Source organism: Neopelma chrysocephalum, unplaced genomic scaffold (assembly GCF_003984885.1).
Source record: "Neopelma chrysocephalum unplaced genomic scaffold, ASM398488v2 Primary Assembly neopelma1_81, whole genome shotgun sequence".
Classification (NCBI taxonomy): Eukaryota; Metazoa; Chordata; class Aves; order Passeriformes; family Pipridae; genus Neopelma; species Neopelma chrysocephalum.
In genome coordinates this window covers 3,830,082-3,841,173 of record NW_020897743.1, presented here as the reverse complement: position 1 = coordinate 3,841,173, position 11,092 = coordinate 3,830,082, and the positions used below count along the sequence as shown (strand labels likewise).

At 54.1% G+C, this 11,092-nt stretch overlaps 1 protein-coding gene across 3 annotated transcripts in view; it reads left to right on the top strand.

The window, feature by feature from the left end:
- F8 (coagulation factor VIII) overlaps positions 1–6,480 on the top strand; it is a 23,246-nt gene extending 16,766 nt beyond the window's left edge. For 2 of the 3 annotated variants that reach the window (XM_027690482.1, XM_027690485.1), the window contains 10 exons: positions 395–623; positions 720–902; positions 1,109–1,225; positions 2,415–2,486; positions 2,776–2,861; positions 3,342–3,497; positions 4,284–4,428; positions 5,275–5,423; positions 5,724–5,900; positions 6,084–6,239. In XM_027690482.1, coding sequence (XP_027546283.1) covers positions 395–623; positions 720–902; positions 1,109–1,225; positions 2,415–2,486; positions 2,776–2,861; positions 3,342–3,497; positions 4,284–4,428; positions 5,275–5,423; positions 5,724–5,900; positions 6,084–6,239 — 1,470 coding nt within the window. Of the gene's footprint in view, positions 1–394; positions 624–719; positions 903–1,108; positions 1,226–2,414; positions 2,487–2,775; positions 2,862–3,341; positions 3,498–4,283; positions 4,429–5,274; positions 5,424–5,723; positions 5,901–6,083 lie in introns of all 3 variants that reach the window. The other variant, XM_027690483.1, reaches the window with a different exon arrangement.
- The last annotated feature ends 4,612 nt before the right edge of the window (positions 6,481–11,092 follow it).

The following is an 11,092-nucleotide window of genomic DNA, read 5'->3' as shown; positions in this document are numbered from 1 at the left end:
CTTCTCTTCTCTTCTCTTCTCTTCTCTTCTCTTCTCTTCTCTTCTCTCTTTTCTCTTCTTTCTTCTCTTTTTTACCCCTTTTCCCAGTTGTACTATCTTATAAACTTGTAGAGAACTAGCATTCTGCAGCTCCTTAGCCCTCTGCCAAATCTGCCTGGATTTGGCTCCTGGTCCAATGTTAGTGTAGTAGGGACTATAGGACAGTTGGACAGACAGACACCACGCCTCTTGAAAGCACATTCAAACACTTGCTTCTCAGCCTTTCCTAGCTCAGGGCAGAGTGGGGATGCCCCAGGGAACCCAGCATGTCCTTCCCACCCTGCACATGCCTCAGAGTGGGAGCCAAGCCAGGCCAGTCTCTGAGACAAACTCCTACTTCCCGTCTCCCTGGCAGGAGAAGGACCTGCACTCAGGCCTCATTGGGCCCCTGATCATCTGCCGCCGTGGGGTGCTGAGCTCCATCTTCAGGCGGCAGCTGGCTGTGCAGGAGTTCTCCCTGCTCTTCACCATCTTCGATGAGACCAAAAGCTGGTACTTCCCGGAGAACGTGAAGAGGAATTGCCTCCCTCCCTGCCGCATTCAGCAGGACAGCCCTGACTTTAGGAGAAACCATTCCTTCCACGGTGAGGATCTTGCCCTTGCCCTTTCCATCCCATAATCTATATCGGGATGGAAAAGCCCCAGAGCCTTGAGCCACTCCTGACCATTGCCCTTCCCAGCCATCAACGGCTATGTAAGCGACACACTGCCCGGGCTGGTGATGGCTCAGCAGCAGCGGGTCCGATGGCACCTCCTGAACATGGGCAGCACTGAGGATATCCACTCTGTCCACTTCCATGGGCAGCTGTTCAGCGTCAGGACCAGACAGGAGTATCACATGGGAGTCTACAACCTTTATCCTGGTGAGAAACAGTGCAGGCACTGTGCACCCCCTACCTGCCAGGGCTTCGTGTCTGTGCCCTAAGGAAGTGCCAAGCCTGCAGGGGGGGATGCCAAGGAGGGGACTGCTTCTGGGAGAGTCTGGCTTTGTGTTTGCACTGCACTTGGCACTGTGGCACTCCACTACAACCAGTAAGTCCCCTCTGCTCTGTTCTCCATTCCTGGCCAGGTGTCTTCGGGACAGTGGAGATGTGGCCCTCACATGCTGGGATCTGGCGGGTAGAGTGCAAAGTGGGAGAGCACCAGCAAGCTGGGATGAGTGCCCTCTTCCTCGTGTATGACTCGAGTGAGTGATCCCCCATGAGCCCTGACTACCTGCTGCCACAGCCAGCATGTGTTTGAGCTCCCTCTCCCACATCTCTCAGCCTTTCTCCTGGGGTGACCCAAGTGGGATCTTCTGACTTTTCACTCTGAAAGAAAGTCACGACCTCAGTCCTTGCCACCCTGCACAGCCCAGCAGAGAGCACAGAGTCAGGGACACAGCTGAGGTGAGGGCTGGGAGACCAGCCTGCAAACAAGGCCCAGAGCTCTTGTTTTCCAAAACAGGATCCCTGGGTCCCCTGTAAAATGCACTTAACCAAGCTAGTGAATGTCCACACTGTCAGTCAGGTACGGTGCCCAACTGCCTAACCATATGTCAGGAGGTAAACTGAGGCACAGAGTGATGACAGGAGGCAGCAAGCAACACTGTCTGACCACAGGTTGATCTGATAGAAACAGCCCAACGAGCAACTGCAAAATCCACAGGAAACCTCTGATTCCACCCCAGAACAACATGCTTCTAACTCACCATAAGTAAGCACTGGGGGAAGTGGTGTGTGAGAGTAGTATTTTATCACACAGTGACAGTCTCTCTCCTGTTTCTAAAAGAGTGTTAAATGTCAGCCAGAAAATGTTGCCCTAAGTTAAAAATCTGCTTAAGATGTTGAATTCACGCTTTCTCCAGGAGCATTTGACACACAGTGGAGATGCCAGGATAATGATTATTATAAGAGACAAACATCCCTGTGCTCAGCAGACCAGAAGAGAGACACACAGAGAGAGGGGTGTCAGGTAGACTTTCCTTCAGCAATGTGATATTTGTTTTTAAAAGACACTACCTAGCAACAAAAAGGCCCAGGAGCAAGACTTGGGTATAAGGAAGAGACACTTGTCTGCACTGCTGGGACATTAGGATGTGGGAATGAGAGGTCATGGACTCAGGGGTGGGAGTTTGGCAAGAGGCCACTGTGACTGATGCTGGAAACTCTCTGCTGCTGACATGGGGGTCAGGAGCAAGAACTTTCAGCACCCCTACAATGCAGGGATGGATGTGGAGGCATCTGAAATGTTGTGAGACAAACAAGCCCGTGAGCTCCTGGAGGCTTGAAAACCTCCCTGAGCCTGGAGGCTGCTACCCAGCCTAGGCTCTTTCTTCAAAAGCCTTGTTATCTAATCGACTCTCCCTGTTTTTCGCCCTCCCCTGTTCACTGCAGACTGTCGGGACGCCCTTGGTCTGGCTTCAGGCCGCATTGCAGACTCTCAGATCACAGCATCGGGGCAGTACGGTGAGTACCTGCAAGGAAGGCAGGTGAGGTCAGGGCAGCTTCAGCCAACGCAGCTCATGTGCTCGCCTGCCCAAAGTTCTGCTATGCTGGGTGTCCGGTGGAGTCCTTCCTCCATCCATGCCCGTGTCAGCTCAGGACATGGAGGTGCCCTCCCACATGTCTGGGCCATTGTGTCAGTGCTCTGCCACCCTGTAGATGGCTACTAATCCCTGAGGTGATCCTCAGACCCAATCCTGCGGGTGGACTTGGCAGCTCCAAGTGCCCTCATGTCTGTGCTCTCTCCTTGCAGGGCAGTGGGCTCCTCACCTGGCCAGGCTGGGTAACACTGGCTCCATCAACGCCTGGAGCACCGACCGCAGCAACGCCTCGATCCAGGTGAGAGGGGCCCTGTGTCTGGAGGCACCACTGGGGGCATTACAGGGGCGTGCTCGTGGCTGATGCACTGCTTCATATGGATGGCCAGTGTTTCCCCAACTACATCCTACTGTTTCCCCCTCCCTTTGGGAGGGGAGCCCTGAGACCCTAATGGCAGTTAGTCTGGTCATGGTTGCTGCTGGCCTGGCCCTATATCCATCCTCGGTGCAGCAAAAGGACCACTTGGTGACCCAGCTGCAGCACTGGGTTGTGCAAAAATCCCCCAAGGACCAAGCGAGAACAGCTCACCTGTCCAAACAGCTCCCCCTGCCCTCTCCCAGCTGTTGTCTGACTTGTGCCCTTATGAATGAGTGTTTTAATTGGTTTCATAACCAGTGCTCAGTTATGTCAGGAGGAAGCAACATCACAGGTTTATAGTACATTGCCTGAACATGGCTTGGGTTTGCCATCAGAAGTGAATGCCTGACTTTTCATTCCCAGGTGGACCTTTTGCGTGTCATGATTATTCACGCCATAAAAACCCAAGGGGCCCGACAAAAGTTCTCCAGCTTCTATGTCTCCCAGTTTGTTGTCTACTACAGCCTTGATGGGCAACGGTGGAAGGCATACAAGGGAAATACCACCAGCACCCAAATGGTAAGTGAATGGGTCTTGAGGAGGGTGTCCTCCTAGAATGGGGCCCTGGGGTGATGAGGACTAGGGAGCTCTGTACACAGGGCAGAGATCTCCTGAGCCCCTGAGGTTAGGGCAGGAACAGAGAACATTCAGTGCCTGGTAACTGGATTGCAGATTAGAGATCTGCAAGGAACTTTCTGTCTCATTTTAAATTGTCTAAACTATCTCTTTCAATGATCCCAGGTAACTCTGAGATCCACTGCTTAATGTTATGTTGCATGTTACTTAAAGCATAGGCATAAGATTCTGCCTGAATACCTTTTTCAACCTTAAAGGCAAATTTGGCTTTCTAAAATCATTATGTAGATGATTTGGAGAATCTGTAGACATTAGAAAAAAACACAAGCTAAATATGTATAAGCTGATCATTCCATTGGGAGAACAAGAATATCCAGAAAAGCTTCCGTTGTGTACACCAGCTGTGGCTAAAACTTTCAAATGTTCCAGGACTGGCTTCTTTCCTTCTTTTTCTCCCCTTTGTTGGGTGAAAATATAAAACCAAGTTCCTTTTTACAGACCCTAAGTTTATCCTCCTCCTCTTCTTTCTCAGTGGTTCACCCTGATTTGGCCCACTCACACTTCTCTGGCCTGAATCACAACTCAGGTCATTTCCCTGAGCTGCTGTTCCCTGTAAGGACAGTGATAAGACACAGGAGCTCCAGACAGGATTGTTCTCCCCAGAACCTCTTGTCCTGCCTAGCTCTCTTTCCACTGGTATGACAATCCTCCTCATCCCTTTTCCTGCAGAGGTTCCTTGCAAATGTGGATGCAACTGGAGTGAAAGAAAACCGCTTCAACCCCCCGATCGTGGCCAGGTACATCCGCGTTAACCCCACTCACTCCACCATCCGCGCCACGCTGCGCATGGAGCTCGTCGGCTGCGACCTCAACAGTACGTCCCACCTCCAGGCACCAAGCACCAAAGCTGGGGGTTGATCTGATGGGGTGCTGGGTGCCAGCTCTGTGTGCTTCAGGACTCCCAGGCAGTTGTGGAGGGGGAAGGAGGAGATTGGAGATGTCGTTGAGATGTTAAGGGAACAAAGCTGGAAAATCTCATTATGGTCTTAGAGATAGCAATTTCAGAGGGAGAGCCTGGGGCCAGCTCTCACCATCACTTTTTCCTGAAGCACCAGAAACTTCCAGCAACAGCTAAGCTGATAGCTGGGGAGCTGCTGCCTCAGTCTGGGGGAGCAGGGAACAAGCAGGGACAGATGCTATTTGCTTTTCCTCTGGTTTTGCCACTTCAAGGCGAGATTGCTCTGCTCACCAGTGCAGCAGTGGTGCTCTGGGATGCTTTCTTTGGCTTTGCACACAGTGGGACTCTCCAGCAGCTAAAAGCAGCAGTAGCTGTGCTGTCACCCCATGCCCCAAACCTGCCAGCCTGCTCTGAACTACCTGTACACAGGCACACCTGATCACACCTGCACAGGGTGTCTCCCTTCCAGGTATTCTTGTTCTTTCCCTGGAAACAGGTTCTCCTAGTGTCTCCTTATGCACCAAACTCTTCACATTCCTCCTAGATAAAATCTCCAGGGAGAAGAGAAGGTGGGACTAGTGGCCAGAGCCATGCTGCACACAGGGGCCCTAAGCAGTTCAGGGACCACGACACTGCAGCAAGGCACAGGAGAACCTGTAACCAGGGAAGGTGCATGGAGGGCAGTTGGAGCAGTGAGCAGGCAGAAGGCATCTCTATGATGGATCTGTTATACCCCTGACCAGCGTTGCTACTCTCTTCCAGGCTGCTCCATGCCCCTAGGAATGGAGAGCAGAGGGATCCCTGACCAGCACATCTCCGCATCCTCCTACAGCTCCAACGCCTTCTCCAGCTGGTCACCCTCCCTGGCCCGCCTGAACCTGCAGGGGAGGGTCAACGCATGGATGCCAAAGGTAGCCTGTGCAAGGAGACACTCAGGCAGGCAGCTGGGATCCCAGCAGGCAGGATGGGTGCTTGCAGCCTCTCCTAGTCAGGGCTGTGTGGGAAGTGTGTAGAGCCACGTGCACCGTGCAAGCTGCCCACTCACAAGCAGGAGAGTTGCCACACTGATTTAGCACCCAGCAGCTCCAACCAGATGCCTGGTGGGGCAGGTGAAGCTCAGGGCTATATGCAGGGCCAGCTCAGCTTCAGCTGCAATGAGTGTGTCTTTCTCATTGCTGCTGAAGGATTGAAGGCACTCTGTCCTTCCCCAGAGCAACAGCCCCAGAGAGTGGCTGCAGGTGGACTTCGAAGTAACCAAGAAGGTGACTGCAATCACAACCCAAGGTGCCAAAGCTGTCTTCACCCACATGTTTGTGAAGGAGTTTGCTGTCTCCATCAGCCAGAACGGCAAGCACTGGAGCCCAGTCCTGCAAGATGGCAAGGAGAAGGTAGGCAGAGCTGCTCCATTGCCATTTCTGGGGCAGCAAGCACAGACCTTGGCACCAAACATGACCTTTTCTCAAGAGCACTGAGCCAGGCTGTGCTTTTTCCTCCCTTAAAGCATTCCGAGGGGTGTTTGATCACGTCCTTGCTATTCCAGCAGAGGAATCTCTGGTTTCTCTCCTCTCCAGGTTTTCAAGGCAAACCGGGACTATACAAGCACAGTGACCAACACCCTGGAGCCGCCCCTCTTTGCCCGCTATGTGAGGATACACCCCCGGCAGTGGCACAACCACATTGCCCTGCGGATAGAGTTCCTCGGCTGTGACACTCAGCAGGAGTACTGACGGCTGCGGGGCCAGGCATGGGCAGTGCCAGCCCAGGGACTCACATCCCAACAGACACTGAACTCACCGGGGCTGGAGCCAGCCCTCCAGGGTCCTGGCTGGCTGCCCCTGATGCTGGGGAAGAGAAGCGTTGCAGAGCTTCACAGTGGCTGGCTCGTTATCTGCCTTTTCCTGTCTCTCATCTGCCAGATGCCATATACTCAGATGTAATGCTAAAGAATTAAACAGTAATTTTCCAGTATCTCCCAGCACTTACTCCTGTGCTCCAGCCTTGGAGTCTCTGGGGGCTCAGTCAACACTACCAGCAGCTAGTAATTAATTAGCCCCGGAGCTTCTCAGCTTTGTTTTGCACAAGTTCCTGCTGCTCCGGGCACAGTCCTGGAGGAGGAGGAAGCAGAGATAAGGACTGGGGGAGGATGGGGGAGGAGGGCCTCCTCCAGGCGGCAGCATCCATTTCACAATCGGTGGGGATCAGTGGCTTGAGGGAGGCAGAGCTTGCTCAACCTGACTCAGCACTGGGCTTTGGCCCTCCACTTCCCTTCCTGTCCTTTCCATAATGCCCCTTGCTGCTGTGACTGGCTGCCATCACCCTGCTGTCTGTTGCTGCCTTGAGCGAGGAGTTCTGTGGGTGCCTGTATCTCCCAGGGACCCGGGTGGGACATTGACTGGTGGATGAGCTGCCACCTTGACATAATCCCCAGCATGATGTGCCATGGGCCAGAGCCATCTTCCCACTGCTGGTGGCTCTCCCCCTCCCTGGGATCTGCCCCACACAGTGGCAGAGGTTTCCCCTCCCAGGAATGACAGTGAGAAGGGGGACACTGGCTCCTGCCTCATGTCTCTTGTGGGGTGGGGACCCTCCAGAAAAATGTGCCTCTCCAGAGGCACAGAGCACCTGGGTGGCTGTGGAGAAGGCGTGGGGTCGTGCCTGTTGGGCAGCACATTTCTCCTCCACAGCAGTGGCAGTGTTGCCATCACTGCTGGCTCCTCAGAGCCTGCACCAACCCAGCCCCAGTGCTGTGAGTTCTCCCTCTGTGATGGGGAGCCCTGCAAAACCTCTGGCAGCTGGTGTGGGTGGGAAACAGGGTTATGAGGGGGCTCTGGAGAATGGCAGGGGTCAGCTGGGTGCTGGCTGCCATTGTGGTGGGATGGGCAGGATAGGTGCACCAGCCCAGCAGCAGCCCGTGACTGCATTGGGAATTTCCAGGGCATCTGATCAGAATCAGGTAGTCTCTGCTCACACCTGGATGAGATGTGGCCTGCAGAGCTCCCAGAAGAGCTCTGTAAGCAGCAGAGGGGACAGTCGTGGTGGGGACACCAGGGCTGTGCCATAAAGCAGGGTGGTTGTGTGAGGAATGGCTGCTCTGGCCCACCCAGCTCCTGCCTGCCATCAGCTGCACCAGGCTGGCTGTGGGCAACACGGATGCTCCCATCCATGGCTTGTGTTTGGAGTAAGTAGGGTAACACACTGCAGATCACCCCAGTGATGTGATACGTCTGGGAACCCACACCCAGTGGAGATCAGAAGCTGGTGTCTCAAATAAAGCAACCTGAAAAAGCCTCATGTATCTTCCAGGTTCCACATTGCTGTACATGGAGCCTTTGCTGTGGCCCTGGCAGTGATTACATTACAGCCCAAGCAGGAGACGCAATCACCCTTTGGCTTAATTGCATTCTGACAATAACCAGGCACAGAGGTGAGAAGAGGCTGCCTGGTAAGCGCTGGCCTGAAGAGAGGGATTGGAGCCATGAGCTTCTCAAAGGGGAATACTTCTGCCTGAGGCAGAGTAGCCTTCAGCTTGGGAGGACAAAACTGCCACCCCAGGCCCTTCTCAAGACCACCTTCTTCAGCTCCAAGGCATCTCCATCTCTCCTGAGCGCAGTGGCCAAGGACAGCTGGCTGCAGTCACTGGGCCACCACCCCAGGGACATGGAAGACACTGATGGCAGAGAGAACAGAGCAGAGACATCATCTCAGACCCAAACAGCAGCTGGACTGTAGGCAGAGACCCACACACACTTGCTAAGGATCTGGTCCAGTCCCCCATATTCCAAGGCTGATACCCTTGGATAAGGGCAGATATCTGCACCCTCTGCCAATGGCCAGGCTGGGCCTGACCAGCTGAAGCATGAATACCCCTGAGGGTCTACACCAGTGGATGCTCAGGCTCATCCTGCCGCCAGAAACAGGCTGCCATGTTGTGGCACATTTGTCTGGTGACACAGGGGAAAAGCTGTGTGCACCAGAGCCCCTCTCTGCATAATTCTCAAAGAGGAAACACGGCAGAAATCTCTGCAGGTGACAGAGCAGCCTTCAGCAACCAGCCCTGGGCAGTTCTGGATGTTCTCCAGCCAGCCAGGAAGCAGCAAAGGGGCTGTGCTGAGCAAGAGCCCTGGGAGAGGACTGTGGGCAGGCAGGCAGATATGTCAGAGCCTGCCAAATTCTGGCATCTATTACTGTAAGGATGTCTTGATATTTATCTCATGGGGAAGGGAGACCAGACGCTCTTTCCTCACAGCACGATGCAAATCTGAAATGCATCACATCCTCCCCCAGCCACAGACGTTTCTGTGCAGGGGAAGGGCTGGACCAGCACAAAGCCCTCTGCCACCGGGCCAGGAGGTGCCCTGCCTAGTCTCCATCCCACAGAGAGCCCTGCTGCAGTGGGGGCTGCCTGGTCAAATCCTCCCAGACCCTGGGGATCTTATTCTCTTTCAGGGCTCAGCTGTTACATCTGCCTGGGCTGGGTGACCTGGTGATGACACAGCTTTCTGGTGTCTCCAGGAAGACAAAACACATCCTGGTCATCTCTTTCTATTATAGCCCAACCAGAGACTATTTTGCCATCCAAAGTGTGTGAGGTGTTTCAGTGCTGAGCCCCAGCCAGACAAGCCATGGGCCATGGAAGTTTCTGCATCTGCCTCCTCTCATGCTGGATGGAGAGCTCTTGGTGTGCAGCCCCCACTTGAGCCAGACATGGGGGATGTGTGCAGGTATTGCAGCTGTGCAGGTGGGCACCATTCTCAGAGGAAATTTCCAGCACATAAGAGAAACAGGCAGCAGCATTTTGAAGAGAGCACCTGAGTGGGGACTATGGCTGATAGGGAGTAAAGCAAATTTGGGCAAGCACATATGTTACATATGTGTATATGTATTCATATATATGTACATATGTATTCCCCATATGTAACCAAGAGAGAATGAAGACTTGGACTTCCTTTTTCTCCCTGTCAGATGTTTCTTGTCACATTTCTCCCTCCTACTATGTATTCCATGATTAACTGCAGGGCTTCTCTCTGCTGTCTCTATCTGTTGCCTCCTACTCCACATTGCTACCAGCCTGTTTCCAGCCCATGAGTGCAAGAGAAGCCTGGTGCCAAGGTGTCCTGCCCCCAGGCTGTGCTCAGGGAAGCACGTTTCAAAGCCATGCCCCACTATCCCACTGTATGTCCATGTTTCCCCTCTCCTCTTCCCAGGCTGCCTCAGTGCTGGGTAAGGATGCTACAAAGTGCTCTACAGACACTTCTGGGTCACCTGGGCAGGGGTAGGAGAGATGAGGCTCCAAGCAGCATCTTCCAGCCTAGTGGGCACATCTTTCGGACCTGAATGTAGTCAGGCACCATGTGACTTTTCTAGCCCCCTGACGTAGTCCATTATTTTCTCATCCTAATCTGACTTTACAGGCTTTCCAGGGAACCTTGCAGACAAAGTCTGGGCCACATATTCCACCATGCACAGCTGCAAAACATGGTCCTCTTAGCTGTCTTTCTTCTGCTCCTGACTCCCCTTATCTACCACCACTGCAAGCCTATTGTGTGATTTGGTACACTACTGATATAGAACTTGCTTAGCAGCAGGAGCTAAGTTTGATGAAGCCTTAGACCACAAGCTGTGGATTTCCACCCAGATACGCTGAACTTTTACCTAGTTAAGTAAAAGGAGGCTGCAGAGCTGGTTTGAGCTGGAGGATAAGGAAGCAAGGAAGGCTGCCACCATCATCAGCTAACACAACAACCTCTAGATTTCCAGGATCCCAGGGATGGTGTGAATAATCCTTTCAATGATTAAGCTAAAGAATATTCCAGCAGAATTAACGTCCCATCCCCAAATAAATCTCTGACTTCACCTGGACTGTGGCATCAGTAAGACTTATTAGTGAGAGCACAAATTTTGACAGCAGCCCTTCCCACCATGCACAGCTCACAAATGTAGGGATTTACTATCTGACCCATGCAAGTGCAGGGATTTGCCATCCGACCCATTCAAGTCTCAGGTGCACAATAGGTGGAAGATCCAGAACAGTGCAAGGAGAATAGGGCTGTCCTTTCTGCAGCACAGAGAAGACCCTGGGTCTCCAGGAGGTACCCTGGGCTCTGCACACTTGCAGAGCCCAGGGGTGACCGTCGGTTTGCAAGAGCCAGGTTTGCATCAGTGCTCCTTTGGAGAGGTGCTGCCTATGCTGTGCCTCTGCTCTGGCCGTGCGAAGAACAAAGCCTTTCCCAGCCCCAGCCTCCCGCCCTGGTTTTGGGGTGAGGGGCGCTGCCACCCCCTCCCCAGCAGGATCCCACCAGCGTCCAGACTTGTCAGCACCCCCGGGGCAGGCTGAGAGCCCTGCGAGTGCTTGGGCACGACCAGGGGCTGACCCGGGCCGGGGGCTGGCACGGCACGGACGCCATGGGGGGGGACACTTCCATGGGGGAAAAGCCCGTGGGCAGGCAGCGAGGCGGGGCCGGGCGGCAGCCGGGGGTGCGGGCACGCCGTGCCGCGACCCACCCAGCGCCGGCACCGAGCCCCCGCTCCCGCTCCCGGCCCGCCCCCGGCCCCGGCCCCGCCCGCCCGCCGGCCCCCGCCG